The sequence below is a fragment of the Leucopleurus acutus genome (assembly GCF_964270905.1).
Source record: "Leucopleurus acutus genome assembly, chromosome: 20".
Lineage (NCBI taxonomy): Eukaryota > Metazoa > Chordata > Mammalia > Artiodactyla > Delphinidae > Leucopleurus > Leucopleurus acutus.
The window spans coordinates 57,453,784-57,472,394 of record NC_139162.1 but is presented as its reverse complement, the minus strand read 5'-3'; the positions used below and the strand labels follow the sequence as shown (position 1 = coordinate 57,472,394).

General features: G+C 43.9%; 2 protein-coding genes across 3 annotated transcripts in view; both read right to left on the bottom strand.

The window, feature by feature from the left end:
• Positions 1 to 218: 218 nt before the first annotated feature.
• Positions 219 to 3,469, bottom strand: AURKC (aurora kinase C). Its single transcript, XM_082862147.1, has 7 exons — positions 3,251 to 3,469; positions 3,095 to 3,131; positions 2,662 to 2,853; positions 2,115 to 2,253; positions 1,545 to 1,693; positions 659 to 833; positions 219 to 492 (listed from the first exon to the last, which is right to left on the bottom strand). The coding sequence occupies exons 1-7, from the start codon at positions 3,276 to 3,278 to the stop codon at positions 322 to 324; spliced, it is 891 nt and encodes a 296-aa protein (XP_082718273.1). The 5' UTR covers positions 3,279 to 3,469; the 3' UTR covers positions 219 to 321.
• Positions 3,470 to 10,212: 6,743 nt separating this feature from the next.
• Positions 10,213 to 18,611, bottom strand: part of LOC309976657 (uncharacterized protein) — a 34,705-nt gene continuing 26,306 nt past the window's right edge. For both annotated transcript variants that reach the window (XM_082862377.1, XM_082862378.1), the window contains one exon: positions 10,213 to 18,168. In XM_082862377.1, the coding sequence (XP_082718503.1) occupies positions 16,541 to 18,168 (1,628 nt within the window). In that variant the 3' untranslated portion in view covers positions 10,213 to 16,540. The remainder of the gene's footprint in view (positions 18,169 to 18,611) is intronic.

Genomic DNA, 18,611 nt, shown 5'->3' with positions numbered 1-18,611 from the left:
AGTTTCTACAGAAATAAAGATTCTAGGGACTTCCCTGGTAAGACTCTGTGCTGCCACTGCAGGGGGTGTGGGTTCAATCCCTGGTCGGGGAACTAAGATCCCGCATGCTGTGTGGTGCGACCAAAAATAAATAAATAAATAAAATAAAGATTCTACTCAATCACACAACAACTCATGCAACTATAAAGACCTGGTACAAAATGATTCAGCTTTTATTAATTAGCAAGATGCATCTTAAAAGAGAAGAAACAAAAGACAGAGTAGATACCAGAGCCAAGGGGGCTCCATGAGCAATCACAAAGGATTAGGGGTATACAGGGCTCAGGAAACCATTTGAGCAGATGGGGGAAGCACCCTCCGAGAGTGGGCCCGGACCCATGGGTGCTCCAAGATCTGGACCAAGGGCAACCGCTCCGAGGGCTGGTATCTGAGAAGCTTGGAGATCAAGTCCTGAGCCCCCAAAGGCATTGATGGGGGAAACCTTACATCTACCTGATGAGGCCACAGAAGAAAGGGAAGTATGGTTAATTTCCTTGGTCCATTCAAGGCACTGTTCGAGATCTTAGCAGACAATCTGTGTGTGTGCCCTGGGCTACGCAGGCCCACCAGCCCCCACTGACTAGCTCCCACATGAATGCCCAGAGTGTGGCCTTCCCACCTGGAGGATGCGTCTGTAGGTCTCATTATGGGAGGGGCTCTCAAAGGGCGGATTTCCCACCAGCAGCTCGTAGCAGAGCACTCCAATGCACCATAGATCCACCTTCTCATTGTATGTTCTCCCCTCAATCATTTCTGGGGGCAAGTAGTCCAGTGTCCCACACATTGTCCTTCTCCTAGAGGGCAGAGAAAGGAGCACTAAGCAGAGGATCAGTATAAGGGAAACTCCTTCCCCAGCTTTCAATGAGACAGGAGACCCTAGGAAATCCTGGCAGCCCTCTCCCAGGCACAGGAATTTGGAAACACCAAATTTCAATACAGATCAAGGTTTGAAGAAGGCAAGTACTGGGATCCACCAACTCCATATTTTAGAACTTTTTTTTTTTTTTGGAGGTGCTGCACGTCATGCAGGATCTTAGTTCTCCAACCAGGGATCAAACCCGTGCCCCCCTGCAGTGGAAGCACAGAGTCTTAACCACTGGACCGCCAGGGAAGTCCCTCCATATTTTAGAATTCTTCATACAATTATTTAGCTCACGATCCAGGATATTTTCACAAGGAGGATTTGGAACAAACTGATGGTACACCAAGAGGGACGAAGTAAATTAATTATGGTTTATTCATACAGTAAAATTCTGGAATTATGGAGCAATGGTTCTTAATTTATTTACATGGAAAGTTATTGGTAAAGTTATATGTTAACAGAGATTAATCTCTGTTAAATGGTTGAACCACATTCTTTCAGTCTACAAATACACATTAAATATAGGCATTTGAAAAAGGTAGTATTTAAATACAAACCTAGGCTTGTATCTGGATCTTACGTGTGAAATAAATCAAACTGGATCATTCTTAACCGGCACCCAGGGTGCCACCACCTGACCTACCTTAGAGAGGGGGTGTGCACAGACCAGCCAAAGTCTGCAATCTTCACCTCACCCCTGAACCCCAGCAGCAGGTTCTCCGGCTTAATATCCCTATGAATCACCTTCTTTTCATGGCAGTAGGTCAGAGCATCTGCCAACTCCTCCATTACCTGTGTGAGCAAAGAAAAAGCAGTCTGGAAATGGAGCTGGCCATGGGATGATTATTGCTGTGATTTCCCATCTGGAGCCCCCCAAAAATCTCTTGCTTCCTATTTCTAAGTCAGTTCCACTCATTTATTCAGTGAACTGCCATAGAGCCTTTCATGTTTCTTTCCATAAGGTAGCACACTTAGATTCTGTTGCTTACAACCAAAGAATCCAAACTTACACACACAATTTATTAATATTCTGGGGGTAATTAGGGTATCCAAATGTGAAGTTGTAGGATATAAGAGTCATTATATAAAATTTATAGACTGAAATTCAGAAATAAAGAAAAAAGCAATCTGGATACTCATGACCACCACAAGCAGTGACCCCCATCAGCCCATAGGAAACTCATGAACCCAAGCCCTCAGCCTCCCACCTCACCGTGGCTGTACGCTGTTCATCTAATGTGTGGCTCTTTTGCAGCTCCTTGTAGAGCTCACCCCTTGGAGCATATTCTAGAATCAGGTACATCCGGCGTGCATCATGGAAGTAGTTGTACAGGCGTAGGATATTGGGGTGTCTGCGCAACAGAAGGAGGAAGTGTCAAGACTCCTCCCTGAGGCCCAATTCATGATGCTATTACAAGTGACTGGTCACACAAGGGGCAAATTGTGCTGGGACCAGAATAGTAACAGCATGATCTGGAAGTTTGTGAGGGGAAAATGAAACAGGCATCAAGATTCTGATGTTTGACACAGGGAGCTTTACATGGTGTAACTGGAATGAACTGCAGAGAAAAAAATCTTCATAAAGCAATTATACTCCAATAAGGATGTTAAAAAAAAAATCTTCAAGGTGAAAGCAAAGGGCCTATTTGGGGGTAGTATTGGGGGAAATGATGAGTTCAGATGTCGGAGATGGAAGAGGAAACAGGAACAAGTGAAAAAAAGAACCTGTAACAGGAATCTCATACAGAGACTGTCCTTACTGTAGATGTGCCTGGATTTCAATTTCTCTGCGCAGCTGGTGTTCCAGTCCTTCCTTCTCTATCTGGGACTTGAAGAGGACTTTCAGGGCCACAATGAAATGGCTTTCCTTGAGCCGAGCCAGGTACACATTCCCAAATTTTCCCTTGCCGAGAGGACGCCCGATTTCAAAATCATCAATTGTGAGGCGCCGCCTGATAGGAGAGAAGGAAAAGAGTCTCCGTTTCGGAGGTGGGTGGAGAGTCAGGGAAACTTCATGCTCGCCTTCCTCTTTCACTTTACCCTCCCTGGGCCCCTTTCCCTTCTCAAGGGCCCTGTCAGGGTGTTTGGTCAATAACTGTCAGTCCCATGAGGCAACCTTCACACGTGGAGCTTGCTCTTCATCCCTCGGTCCCACTCCCCTTCCTTTTTCAGATACAAAACAAAAGCGCTCACATGGTTGGGATGCTGGGCATCGTTTGACCTGCTACAGCTACGGAAAAAAGAAAAGAGACGTCAACACTTTCTTCTGTGCACACCCACCCCCAACAACTGACACCAGGGCTTTCTTCTAAACCCTCTTTCTCTGGTCCTGGTACTTATCCCTTTCACCTGCGGGCTGCGCACTGCCCGACTTCATCAGTTTTCGGGAGGCTCACTAGACAAGATGGTGGTGAGGAGGACGCCTTCCTGAGCCCTGAGGAGCTGGGTGTCCAGGAAGGAGGTAACCCTCAGGCTGAGGCTCTTCCAGTCCCGACCCGCTCCCACGCAGCCTCGGGACAGTCACTGGGCGGGCACCGCCTGCGGGCTCCCCTGAGGCTCACCTGCGCACAGACCCACTACTGAATTAGATAAGATCCTGGACAACGCGGGCCAGGCCCTTTATACTTAGTGCTCTGGCCCCATTGGCTGAGCGGGTAGTTCCTGGTTGACTCCCACTGGTTGAAATGTCTGAGGCTTAGGCAGCGTGCCCAATAGAAGAGACAGGAATGAGAGCTCCCGCCCGTGGTTGCGGGGCGGGACTTAAGGCGCTGGGCCAATGAGAGGGCAGGGCGCAGAGACAGGAAGGCGGGAGCCGGGGCAGAAAGACACGAGAGGAGGGAGCGCCAGAAACCGGAAGGGGAGAGAGGGTGGAGGGGTGTGGAGAGTCTGTAATGCAAGAAGCCTGAATGAATGAGCAAACATATAAATCCGTGACTGAGTGACTGCTTTAACGAACTCAGTGACGTGACGGAGGTGTGACTGAATATAAACCAACCGTAGGAAGCTGCCGGGGTACGTTATGCAGTTGGCAAACTCCAGAACCACGTGCAGCCCAACTGGCCCCAGCTTGAAGGGCGTGTCCTATTCAGGCCGCTCCCCAGGGTCCTCCTCAGTCACTCGCTTATGTGAGGGTCACCACTGTGGAGCTCCCCGAAATTTGTGCCTCTGTCCCCCAGTATCCTGTGGCTTGTGTGCCCTCCCCCAATACACCTGCCTCCCCCAGCCCAGGACTGCCCGGGCCACTTGAAGTGGGGGCACGGACCACAGCTGCATTCAGCCCTCCTGTCTCATGTACTTACTACAGCACAGCTGATCCTTGAACAAGCGGGATGGGGCGGGGGTGGTATTTAAGGGTGCTGACCTTCAGCATATAACTTATGGTTGGCCCTCAGTGTTAACCACCAGGATTCTTGGACTCCCTAATCAATAGAAATTGATATGAGGCCTGAGGAGAAATTCAGGTAAGGCTTTATTGGGACTCCTGCAGCAGGAGGGAGAAAACAAGTAGCAGGTTCGCTGGCTCGCTCCCTGAAGCGGGGCAGGCTGGGCCCTTAACCGAGGTGAGCCCAGGGGTGGGGCTGGAGGGGTGGCTTAGGTAATCTGCCCACCTCCTTGGTGGTGCTGTGTGCAGGGGGCATGCACAGTACCGTTTTTGCTCCCAGTACCTTGTTTTTGCTCCTGGTACCCTGCTTCTGTTCCCAGCTCCTCAGAAGTGACAGTTGGGTTTTTGGTCTTTTTGTGTCTTGTTGCTCATAATTTGCCCCAATTGCACATGCACGCAGTTATTTTTAGTCCCTTACAGTTTCTTTGTATTTTGTTGCTGGAGATGTTTGTCCAGGTGCAAGCACTGCAGCAAATGGTCCCACGTCCCAGCTTGTCTTATCAGTATTTGAGATTCCTCCATATCGGCGGGTCTGCATCCAGGGAGGGGTTCAAACAACCCCAAGTGGTGCAGTGCTATAGCATTTACTATTGAAAAAAACCTGCCTTAAGTGGACCTAGGCAGTTCAACCCCTTTTGTTCAAGGGTCAAGTGTATTTGTTGGACCCAGTAATCAGTTTGCATTCTGGGTCTCAAATAGTAAAATCATCCCCCATATTTATTTGTTTGGCATACACAGAAATTTCAAAAACATTTGCAATTGAATTCTTTTAGACAGGTAATAGTGTGAATTGGTGGGGAAATTTAAAAAGGAAAAAATCTCCTCCAACTCAGAAAAACCTCTCCGAAAAGATAGTAGAGAAATAAAATAGTTTAATATTGTATAAGCATTAAACCAGAATGTGATGCACAGCACAGTTGCTAAGAGATTGCAAAGAATAAAACTCACCCTTTCATATAGCCAAACAGACACAACCCATTACGTACATTTTCAAACAATAATTAGTTCTCAAGTATTGACAGCACCATTTGTTACACATAGTTCATCCTAAATTTACCTGGTAATTGGGGTGACTATCTGCTGTTACATTGGCTTTCTAGAAGGGAAAACTAACTTCTCAATTCTTTATGACAGAGGTAGTTTTGCTACTTGGAGCAAGGTGCCTGTCAAAGTTAGGCTCCTACCCTCCCACAGAAGCTGGGATGTAGGGATGCTATCTCCTTTGATGTCTTCATTTCAAAGAGATGGATTCCTAGGTCTTTGAGAAAGACATTCCTGGGTTCGGAGTGTATTGGGGTGTTTGCAGAAAAGCAAGGCTAGTGTGGCTTAGAGCTGCATCTTCAGGGGTTAGAGTGGTATGAGGTAAGTTGGAGAGATAAAGGGAGGCAAATTGTGTAGAACTTTGTCAGCCATAGTAACGAGGTTCTAATATGCACCTGAACGTGTTCTAAAATGTACCTGTGGGGGACTTCCCTGGTGGTCCAGTGGTTAGGACTCTGCACTTTCATTGCTGAGGGCCTGAGTTCAATCCCTGGCTGGGGAACTAAGATCCCACAAGCCGTGCAGTGTGGCAAAAAGAAAGAAAAAAATAAGGACTTGCCCTTGACCAGCTCCAGGAAGACCACTTCTGAGTCCTTGGAATATCTTGACTAGTGAGAGTGATTTTTATGCTTACGCCTGTAGGTCCCACTGTATCATTATGACCAGATAATTTATGCTAACAATGTGACTCATGATGAAGGGTGGGCTTTGTATTGCCTAAGGCAGCACTACATCTTTGCCTTCTGCGGATCCTGAGTATCCATGGTAGGTCACTTAGGCGCTGCGAGCCTTGGTAAAGGAATCTGTGGACTCTGAAGCTTGGGTGACCTTCCTTTGTTGGCGATAACTGAACATGTTGTCACACATCTTTGCTGAAATTTGAGTCCCTGTGAACTGCACAGGGAGGGATCACCTGGAAGGGGTGCTTGGTTTCTCCCGGACTTTATTACACGTGCCTTCTCCCTTTGGTGATCTTGGTCTGTGTCTTTTTGTTGTAATAAACTGTCATCATGAGTATCACAGCTCTTCTGAGTCTAGTGAATCCTCCTAGCAAACCACCAAGCCTGAAGGTGGTCTTAGGCAGCAAAGAACCATGAAAGTTATGACCTAGGTGGGTATTCTCGTAAAGGCTTCCCTAGGGAAGTGCTATTTGAGGTGAGATGTGAAGGATAAGCACTCACTCACTAGCCAAAGTGGGTAAGGAAGAGCCCTACAGAAGGGGGGGAAATGAAAAGAAACGGAAACAGGAAGTGGAGAGAGAAGAGCAGTCAGACACGTGCAAGAGAAAAGGCAGTAAATTAGGCACATCCCTTACCAGGTAAGACCCCATGGACGGGCTATGTTAAGGATTCGGTTTTTATCCCAAGAGTTAAGGAAAGTCATGAAACACTTTAACGGTGTGTGTGTTGGGCAGGTAGCAGGGAGTGAGATGCATCATCTAATCTGAGTTTCATCTCTGGTTACACTGTGGAGAATGGATTGAAGAGGAAACGGGTAAAACAAGACCTAATTACTAAACAGAATTAGAGGTGATAAATGATGGTATTATGGTCTAGGAAGGAAGTGGTGGATTACAGAGAAGAGGATAGACTTGAGAGGCATTAAAGAGGCAAAACTGGCAACTTTGCATGTGGGGGATGAGGAAACAGAGGTAACCAGGCTGAGTAAGGGATTTTTTTTTTTTGGCCGTGCTGCGTGGCATGTGGAATCTTAGTTCCTCAACCAGGGATCAAACCTGTGCCCTCTGCAGTGGAAACCTGGAGTCTTAACTACTGGCCCGCCAGGGAAGTCCCCTGGGATTTCTATCCTTGGTAACCAAACAGTGCCATGTAGAGTAGAGGCAAGACTAAAAGTGGATCAGGGGCTTCCCTGGTGACGCAGTGGTTAAGAATCCGCTTGCCAATGCAGGGGACACGGGTTCGAGCCCTGGTCCGGGAAGATCCCACATGCCACCGAGCAACTAAGCCCGTGTGCCACAACTACTGAGCCTGCGCTCTAGAGTCCATGAGCCACAACTACTGAAGCCCGCATGCCTAGAGCCCATGCTCCACAGCAAGAGAAGCCACCGCAATGAGAAGCCCGTGCACTGCAATGAAGAGTAGCCCCCATTCACTGCAACTAGAGAAAGCCTACGCGCAGCAACAAAGACCCAACGCAGCCAAAAATAAATTTTAAAAACTTAATATTTGATTTAAAAATAAAAAAAATAAAGACATGGCCTTATCTCATTCTTTAAAAAAAATAAAAGTAGATCAGAATCAGGGAGAAGTGGAAGCCACTTTAGGAATCTTTAAAAAGTCAAGTGGAGAATGAGACATCTTTGAAACATCCAAGTGGGGACAGTAAGAAGAGAATCAGGGGTTCAGGTCTAGAGCTCCAATAAGTCAGGACTGGGAAAATAAATTTCAATTTGTTCAAAGTAAAGAAGATAACTGAAGCCAAGGGTGCAGATGAAGCCTTGGGAGAGACCACAGAGTGAGAAAAAGGCCTATGAAAAGTATTTAGAAATTTCAAAACTGAATGGGTGACTAGAAGTGGATGAGTTAGCAAGTTAGAAAAAAAGAAAAAGGGAGAGAGAAACCCAGGAGAGTGATGTTACAGAACCAAAGAAAAAGAGTATTTCAAGAATGGAGTGGTCAACGGGGTCAAGTTCAGTCTCAAGAAAGACAAGGGCTTAAATTTTTTTTCTTTTTTTTCGGTATGCGGGCCTCTCACTGTTGTGGCCTCTTCCGTTGCGGAGCACAGGCTCCGGACGCGCAGGCTCAGCGGCCATGGCTCACGAGCTTAGCTGCTCCGCGGCATGTGGGATCTTCCCGGACCGGGACACGAACCCGCGTCCCCTGCATGAGCAGGCGGACCCTCAACCATCGCGCCACCAGCGAAGCCCCAAGGGCTTAAATTTTATAAACATGGGAGTCACCACCAACCTTGCCCAGAGTGGTGTAGAGGGTGGGACTGTACCAAGGAGGTTCACAAGGTAGGGAGGCTTGAGAAGTGGAGAAAAATAGAAGAGGAGGTAATGGTGAAGTGCAATAATCGCAAGGAAAGGAAAATAGGTCCAAGGGGACTCCTCAGTTAAAGGGAGAGGGAGGAATAAAGAAGTGAGATGTGGGATAGAGAGTGGTGCCTGACACTCAAGGCCATGTGGGAGGACAAATCAGAAAGAGTGAAGGACAAAAGAACATGCAGATGAGAAGGAGGCTTTAGGCAGCTGAGATCACAGGCACAGCAAACATTGGGCAGACTACGACGGGGAAAATGTTGACGATTGCTTAAGTGATTTCAGGTTTCAAGGAGAGAGAAAGTGAGGAGAGCACATCAAATGTGTATGAAGATTTATACCTAAAATCAAGAGCATGAAATGGAACTAGAATGAGCAATAATAAGCAGAAAGGTTGAAAGACCACGTGGCTACAGATGCCATAAGGGACAAGGGAGGAAAGTGATGAGGATGCCTGTTAACCAGGAGGTGAACAAGAAAACAAATCATGTAGCAGGACTCGGGAGACGGCACACAGAAAGGCGTTTCTTCCTTCACGTCTCAGAAAGTTGGAATCATACAGGGAGACTATCTGAAGTTGTCATTAATGAATTTGTGGCCCCCAGTTAGCCACACTTGGTCACTGTCTGAAGTGTGAGACTTTGAGAAGGGAATCTGGAACCATCTTTCTAAAAGACAAACACCTGGGGGTGGAGGTAAGTGGCATCTTACTAACACCTTGGCCTGTCAAATACCTGCTTTCTATTTGCTCACCTGGACAGCCTCTCCTTGGCATTGTTCTTTCCTCTGTCCATGACTCTCCACACCGTTCCAATTTAAAGATTGCATCTGGCTGGGTGCACTGACACCCTGGTTTCTGGAAATGCCTGATTTGCTCTGTTATATTCCTAGTATTTATCCTCTCATTAACGCTTTCAGGCAGTTTTAAAATGTAGGATTTAGTATCCTGATATGAGGCCAACAGATGATTGCCGTTGAAGAAATACAGTTCTGTAAGATGAGGTCACGCCATGCTCCACAGGGTCACATGGGGACACACTAGTGTGGAGTCAGAGGCAAAAGGATGGAGGCGGAAGTGTAGGCAAAGACTGTGTTGTCATTTTCACTGGGAGCAGTGGGCCAGGGGAAGCAAGCAGGCTAAGTAGGTTTAGGATTAGCTAGCTGGGAATATTTCAGCACAGTTCAGAGTGCAGGGGCTGTCCTTAGTTTCCTGGGATCTAGGGAAGGGTCGTGAAGCATGAGAACTTGATAAAGGCAGTAGTAGTGGGGTCTGGACTCTGGAATGGCTGGTTTGCATTTAAAAGGCACACCCAGTGGGGAAAATTATCTGGAGGAATCAGCTAGCTCTAGGAGGAGCAGTCTCTACAGGATCAGCACGGTCCCAAATGTTAGAACTTCAGAATAAAAGCACATACTTTAACACATGGATATCCAAAACAAAGGGAAGGAGGAGTGGCCAGGAATTTTCTAAAAAGTCTTCCAGCAGGTAAGAACCAGGTCAGGAAGTACCAACGGGAAGTCAGACCACAGGGCCCATGGCACTGACACTGCTCTGAGGGAGGCAAAGTTGCCCATCTACCATTTAGACCTGTAACTGTGAGGTGTGTAACCTACCTGTGAGCAGATTACAAATCTTTAACCCTCAACTCTCAAGGATGACATCATTGAGCATTCCAGAGCCACACCACCCCCATCCCACTGAGACAGGAAAGGTCATCTGCAGGCCAGAGTGTGAGTACAAAGGGGAGAGGCACATACTCCCAGAGACCAGATTCCTGTAGGGGTCCAGCACCATGTCTCCAGCAAGGGCCCTCCCCGCTGGAGCCACCGGCTCCCACTCTCTCCAAGTGAAACTCACACATAGATCATGAAGGCGACTAAGCCTGAAACGAAGTCTTTAATTAAATCTTGTCAGGTGCACTGAATGATGCACATATTCCTTATTTCTCTCTTTGTTGAAGACAGAGGCAAACAGCATCAATAGCAGGAACAAAGAGACAAGAAATTGTTGACTTACGTGCTATAGGAACACACAGCATTGATCTGGCATTTACATCTTTATAGATAAGGGTAAGCAAGCAGTGGGTGTATTTGCAAGTCAGACCACTTGAAGCCATGTATCTGTATATATATACACACACAGAAATACATATATATTAGGTCTATACACATTTATATACATATATATGGCCTCAAGTGGTGTACATACATATACATACATATATTAATATTGGGAAGAGATAAGGAACTTTGTCACCAGACTGCCTCTGTACTTTGTCATCACTAAATTAAATCCTGGCTAGTTTGTTAAGTTCTACTTTGGCTGATTTTTTTTTTTACAACAATTTCACCTCAGAGTTATGACTCACTTTTTGTTGTAGGAAACTGTATTTGCTTAATGTTTGTTACAGAAGTCTGAATTAATCGGCATCTTAGTACCATTTAAGTCACTATGAAGACGTAACACAGCAGGCCTGAGACTGCTATTCTCTTGAGCTTGCAAGGTTCACCTCTACAAGGGCTGGGGTTTGGGACCTTAGATTTTGGGAGATTTCCCATCATTCCCACAAATGACGAGTGGCTCAGTGTGCCCAAGTTTTTTGTTTAACTGTGTGGCTTAATGCCAAAGATCTATCTATCCTTCTAGAGGTCTAGAATTTGGTATGTGCTAGAGTGTCCCCAAGAAACCCTGGGCACTGGGTCTCTAATTAGCTTCCCCAGTAGACATTTCAATCTATTGCTGTTAACTCCTTGATGGAGCTTAAATTAGGCCCGTCCTGTGTGACTTCCCTGAGACAGGACCACTGCAGATTGTCCCTGGTTTCCTCTGGACTTCAGTCCTTGTGCCTTTTCCCTTGGCTGAGTTTGCTTTGCACCGTTTTGGTGTAATAAAGCACAGCTGTTGACTGTAAAAATACGCAGAGTACTGTGAATCAGCAAATTACTGCAACTGAGGGTGGTCTTTGATGACCCAAAACAATCATTCATTATGACTATGATCTCGCCATAAAAGCTTGTGTAGATTTTCTTCAAGGTCAACATATGTTCTATACGGTGCCAACTATACACACAGCTTTGTGTAAACACTGTGAGGGAGCCAAACATTATAATATAAATCCCCTGCTGCATGTAGCCATTCACTAGAACACACATATACTGAGTGTCTACTAGGAAAAAAAGAACAGAATGGGACAGTGGCTGGATGTGGGTGATGATGAAAAAATGGCTGCAAAGTGTGTCTGGCTTGGGCAACAAGGCAGAAGACAGTAGGATTCACGGAGAATCCAGGCACCTTAAACACAACTCTGAACAATCTACAGGTCTCAGTTGTAAGATCTGTTCTCAGAAATTCTTGTGGATACCAGGCTTTTCATTTCTCCAGTTAATCTAGGATTTCTATCCCAACATCAAGATAAACCACCAGAGAACCATGACCTTGGACTATACAGTTTTGCCTGTTTTCTCAGAGTCCTTCTTTGGCATTATAAGCTAGGCAAAAATACAGAAGATGTATAAAAGAACCAAATGGAAATCAAACAACTGGAAAATTCAAAAACCAAAATGAAAACTCACTGGGTGAGCTCAATAGTAGATTATATACGAGACAGAAAGAAACCAGTGAGCTCAAAGGGAGATCAATGAAAGTTAATCAATGTGCGGAACAGAGAAAAACAGACTGGTGGAAACAAAAAGATGGGAGCCTGAGGGTCCTATGGAACAAGAATGTGAGAATTATCATTCACGTTACTGGAGTCCCTGAGAGGAGAAAAAGCGTGGGGTTGAAAAAATATTTGAAAAATAACTAAAAATCTCCCAAATTTGGCAAAGAGCATACACCACATGATTCAAAAAGCTGAGAAAAAACACCAAACAGGATAAACCCTAAAAATGCTATGCCAGGACACATCATAAACTGAATATTATAATAAAAAACACTTTGAAAGCACCTGACGGAAAGGATGCCTTTCAAATAGAGGAACAATGGGTTGAAAGGCAGGTTTCTCATCTGAAACCATGCTGGACAAAAGGAGATGGACAGAAGAAAAAATAGACATGTTTTCTTTTGTCCTAAAAGAACTGTGGACCCCAAGTCTTATGTCGCACAAAAATATCCTTCAGGAATGAAGTGAACATAAAGACATTTTTAGATGAAAAAAGAAAAGACATTTGTTAACAGCAGACATACCCTAGAAAAAAGGCCACAGGAAATTTGCCAAACAGAATGGAAATGTTAACAGAAGACTTGGGACTTCAAGAATGGAGAAACAACAATGGAATGGTAAAAGTAGAGGTAAACAGACTATGCTTCTCACGAATTTTGTTGGGGGGGGGGGAACTAAGTTGAGGCAAAAATTACAATATCCAATACAGTTCTCAGTATACAACGAGAAAATACAATTATATTAAGAATAGGGAATGTAGGTGAACCTAATGGAATCAAGGTTTCTATACATCAAAGTGCTAAAATGCTGGTAACAGTCTGTGATAAGTTATGTATACATAATACAATACGTAAAGAAAATTAAGATATATACTCAAAAACATTACAGATGTATCAAATGGAATTCTAAAAAATATTAAAATAACCCACAGGAAATGGGGTGGGGGAACCCAAATAATAAAAACTGGAAAACAAGAGGAATAATACAAAGGGAACACACACAAAAAAAAGATTAATAAAATGGTACAGTTAAGCTCTAACATATCAATAATTATTTTAAATTTAGATGATCTAAACCTACGAATTAAAAGTGGCATAATGGATTAAAAAAAAAAGTATGACCCCAACTACATGCTGTCACAAGAAACTTACTTCAAATATAATGATGTAGATGTTAAAAATAAAATTATGGAAAAATATAGACTACAAACATTAATTAAAAAAATGCAGTAGTGGGCTTCCCTGGTGGCACAGTGGTTGAGAGTCCTCCTGCCGATGCAGGGGACACGGGTTCATGCCCCGGTCCGGGAAGATCCCACATGCCGCGAAGCGGCTGGGCCCGTGAGCCATGGCTGCTGAGCCTGCCCGTCTGGAGCCCGTGCTCTGCAATGGGAGAGGCCACAACAGTGAGAAGCTCGCGTACCACAAAAAAAATAAAATAAAAATAAAAATGCAGTAGTGACTATACTAATATCAGATAAAGTATGCTTCAAAGGCAAGAAAATGAACCCTTTTATTATGATTAAAGGGTCAATACACCAAGATGACATAGCAATCCTATATGTGTATGCACCAAACAACAGAACTTTGAAATACATGAAGCAGAAACTTACAGAACTTGTAAGGAATAGACAATTTCTCAATTATACTTCCGGACTTCATCATCCCTCTCTCTGCAACGGACAGAAATACTACACAGAAAGTCAGCAAGGATGTAAAAAATCTGAGCAATAACCCCAACCAAGAGAATTGTGCAGACATTTGTAGAAACTTCACCCAGTAACAGCAGAATACACATTCGTTTCAAGAAGCCTTACAGAACAAGATATACCACACCCTGGGTCATAAAACAAACTTCAACAAATTTAAACAAACCAAACATGAAACAAGTAATAAATCAGTAACAAAAGATACCAGAAAATGCTCCAAACAGTAGGAAATGAAACAATATACTTCTGAATAATACATGGGTGTCAGAGGAAGTCTCTAAGGGAATCAAGGGATATTTAGAACTGAATAAATTGTAATGAAAACTTGTGGGATAAGGCTGGAACAGTGCTGAAGGAACTTTATAATACTTAATGATCCATTAGAAAAGAAAAAAAAAAGTTTCAAATCAATAATCTTAGCATCCCTCAAAAAATAAAAAGAGCAAAATACAACCAAAGCAAAGTAGAAGATATGATATCATAAAGACCTGAACAGAAATCAGTGAAATTAAGGACAGAAAGGTAAAGGGACTTCCCTGGCGGGCCAGTGGTTAAGACTCTGTGCTCTCAATGCAGGGGGCATAGGTTCGATCCCTGCGGGGAACTAAGATCCCACATGCTGCATGGTGTGATAAAAAAAAAAAACAAAATAAAACAAAAAAAAAACACCCAGAAAGGCAATAGAGAAAAATCAATAAAATAAAGTGCTGGTTCTTCAAAATGATCAGTAAAATTGGTATATGTCTAAGACTGACAATGATTAAAAAGAGAGGTGACATATTTCCAAAATCAGGAATAAAATGCGATATAAGTACAGACCCTGTTGCCATTAAAAAGATAATAAGGGAATACTCCCAACAAGTCTCCAAATAAGAAAAGTTAGATGAAATGAAACATTTCCTTGAAGAGGACCAACTATCCAATTTATCCAATATGAAAACAGATACTCTGAATAGTTCCATACTTATCAAATAATATGTAACTAAAAAGTATCCAGAAAATCTCCAGGCTCAAATGGTTCACTGGAGGATGTTATGAAACATTAAAACAACAATTAAAAACAATTACATAGTCTTCCTAAAAAACAGAACTTGGGAAGCCACTATCACCTTGACACCAAAACCAGACAATGACAGTAGTTAAAAACAAGCAAAGAATGACAACTACATATCATCAATCAAGAGATTATAGGAAAACCTGCTCAAAAAAAATAATCAAATGGAATGCTTTAATATATATTAAAAAATTTATACTCCACAACCAAGTGGGGTTTATTCCAAGGATGCAAGGCTGGTTTAATATTCAAAACTCAATGTAATACACTATATCAATAGGCTAAAGAATAAAAACCAGATGATCACATTAACTGATGGAGCTAAAGTATCTGACAAAATCCAACATTCATTCATGACAACAAAAATCTCAGCAAATTAACAGAGGGAAACTTTCTAGACTTGACAGGAAAACTCTATGGAAAAAAAACCACCTTACAACTAACATTGTACTTGATGAAAAACTGACCATTTTCCCCCTAATATCAGAAACCAGTCAAGGATGTCCTCTCTTACTACTCTTACTCAACATCATACTGAGAGTCCTAGCTAAGTGCATAAGAAAAAGAAATAATACGTATACAAATAGGAAGAAAGAAAACTATTTGCAGTTGACATTTCTATGCAGAAAATACCAAGGATTCTATCCAAAGAAATGGCTAGAAATAACTGAGTTCAGCCAAGGCTGCAAGATACTAAAATATCACCCCCCAGAACAATTATCTTTCTGTATGCTACTAAAGATTATGTGGAAATGAAAGTTTAAAACAATGCCAATAGGGAATTCCCTGGCAGTCCAGTGGTTAGGACTCCTCGCTTTCACTGTAGGGGGCCTGGGTTTTATCCCTGGTGGGAGAACTAAGATCCCACAAGCCTTGAGGCCAAAAAAAAAAAAAAGCCATTTACAAATCACTAAAAACAAAAAACCCCAACAACCTAGACATAAACCCTAAAAAAAATGTACAGAACCTGTATTGTTCAATATTACAAAATGGTAATGAAATATCAAGAATTACTTAGATACATGAAACACCATACCATGTACTGTGTTCATGGTGCTGCTTTTAAACAAACTGCTCTACAGGTTTAAATCAATTTCTATAAACACATGAGCAAGGTTTTTTTGCATCCTAAGATTTATATGGCAAGTCCAAGGAACTAGAAAGCGGAGTTAATTTAAATAATAAAAGTATTAACTTTACCCAATTTTAAGATTTACCGTATAGCTACAGAAATTAAACAACAGATTGAATCAATAAAAAGTCTGAATGTTTGGTGTTTAAAACCACCAAAAGAACCGTTTGTTTTTTAAAAAAACCAAAGCCTGAAACAGTCTTAACTGGTGCAATAAAACGTGCCCGTGTGTCATATGTTTATCTTTATCTACTTAAATACCTGGCTTCAAGTGTCTAACGCTCCCAATACTGGACAGCAACGAATGTATATATAAGACACATAAAGGGTCAAGGCCCTTTGCCTGTGAAATAACATTCCCCTCACCCCAAGTAAACTAAGGGATCCATGACAAAGTGCCATAACCTTGACAGAGAAGTCTCAAACTATGTTTGCATTTCATTTTTTCATCTAAGTTTCCACCTTCGTTTTATAAAAATTCCTGAGATAACACTACAGTGTAAACTAAGGGAAAAACGTAGCTAAAGTTTTCCTTAGTGCACAATAAACACTGGTCTCTCCCTCACAGATGAACTCTCAGATGTAGAGTAAGGCTCTAGGCTGGGTCAATTTCTACAATGCGTCTTTACACAACTACTGATGATCCGTGACAGGTTTTCTCACAGAGAAGATACTTGTGGGGTTTCTCTTTGGTATGTACGATCAGATGTCATGGTAGGTGTTTTCTCCTGCAAAAGATTTTCCTCAGTGTTTACATTCAAAAACTCTTTCCCCAACAGGAGTTCTCGGAGGGTGACTGAGGTTTGCCCACTGGTGAAGGTTCTTCCCACATCTGTCACACTGACAGGGTTTCTCCCAGTATGAATCCTTTGATGCTGAGTGAGGGATGAGCTACGACTGAAGGCCTTTCCACATTCACTGCACTTATAAGGCTTCTCTCCCGTGTGGATGATGGCATGTCGAATGAGGTTTGTGCTCCAGCAAAAGGACTTCCCACACTCCATGCATTCATAGGGCTTCTCTCCACTGTGAATCCGCTGGTGCCTGGTGAGGCCTGACCTGCGGTTGAAGGCCTTCCCACACTCCGTGCACTCAAAGGGCTTCTCCCCAGTGTGGATGCTGAAGTGCCGAATGAGGTCTTTCCTAGTGCTAAAGGCTTTTCCACATTCTTTGCACTCAAAAGGTTTCTCTCCAGTGTGGGCCCGTTTATGCAAGATAAAAGTGGAGCAGTGGGTGAAGGCCCTTCCACATTCAGTGCACACAAACGGCTTCTCCCCAGTGTGAATCCGCTGGTGCCTCTTGAGGTATGATCTGTGGTTGAAGGCCTTCCCACACTCGAGGCATTCAAAGGGCTTCTCCCCAGTGTGGATGACATAGTGGTGAATGAGGGCTGCGCTCTCACAGAAGGCTTTCCCACATTCACTGCATTCATAGGGCTTCTCCCCAGTGTGAGTCTGCTGGTGCCACACGAGGTATGACTTGTGTTTAAAGACCTTGCCACATTCAAAGCACTCATACGGATTCTCACCACTGTGAATGATGTGATGTCGAAGGAATCCTGGCCTATGTCGGAAGACTTGCCCACATTCTTTGCACACAAAGGGTTTTTCTCCAGTGTGTCTCCTCTTATGTAAGACAAAGTTGGAGCGGTGGGTGAAGGCCTTTCCACATTCATTGCACTTGTAAGGCTTCTCTCCAGTGTGAATCCGCTGGTGTTGTGTAAGGTAGGACCTGCGGTTGAAGGCCTTCCCGCACTCTGTGCACTCATAGGGCCTCTCCCCGGTGTGGATCATGTGGTGCTGGAGGAGGTGTGTGCTCTTAATAAAGGTTTTCCCACACTCTGTGCATTCATAGGGCTTCACACCAGAGTGAATCTTTTCATGTCCAGCAAGAAGGTGTTTCTTGTTAAAAACTTTCCCACATTCGCTGCATTTAAAGATACTTTCCTCTTCCTGAATCATGTGGTCATTACCAGATCCACATGAGTCTTGGTCATGGACAGCACCTCCTGCAGGGACCAGCTCCTCTACAATCCTTGAACACACACCACCAGCTGTCCCTAAGCTGCCATGTTCAGGACTCATTTTCTCAGGAAGCTTCTCCCTCTGGGGGTCCATCCCTGGTCCTAAGTGTCCTTCCTGCATTTCCAACACCCCATCCTGATCCTTGGTTTGTCCGAACTGGGAGTCCCCTGGGCCTCCTTGTATTAGTTCCTGGATAGAGGCTCCCTCAAATAGGGTTGGCTCACAAGTGGTAGGTTCTGTGGTCTTGGGTTTTCCTTTGTCAACTGAAAGAAACCCAATAAACAAGGCCCATTAGTAATACCAACAAGGAAGAAACAAAATCGGCATTTCAGTGAAAAAGATAAAGATGAAAACAGTGCCTCTGTGTCTGTTTTGCTACCTCTGAATCTCAACATTGTAACTTCTTTCTTTCTTGGTCATTAGACTGCTGACACCTTGAAAGCCGGACCCAGTAAGAGAGTCTGCAATGGACATAACGCCACAATTTCACAGGCTTGGCTGGACAGAGTAATAATGCCTCTGTGGGCTTTCAGTTTCCTTTAATCGAAGACATCCCATGTTGCGGTAAGAACACGAGGAAAAGGGAATTCCATAATGGTACAGTGGTTAGGACTCTGTGCTTTCACTGCCTGCCAGGCCCAGGTTCAATCCCTGGTGGGGGAACTACAATCCCGCAAGCCAAGTGGCACGGCTGGTAAAAAAAACA

Coding starts and splice junctions, on each gene's coding strand:
- AURKC (XM_082862147.1), bottom strand. CDS start 3,278: ATGAAGTCGGGCAGTGCGCAGCCCGCAG. Junction 2,854..3,094: donor ATGCCCAGCATCCCAACCAT/GTGAGCGCTTTT, acceptor CTCTCCTATCAG/GCGGCGCCTCACAATTGATG. Junction 493..658: donor CCTACAGACGCATCCTCCAG/GTGGGAAGGCCA, acceptor TGGCCTCATCAG/GTAGATGTAAGGTTTCCCCC.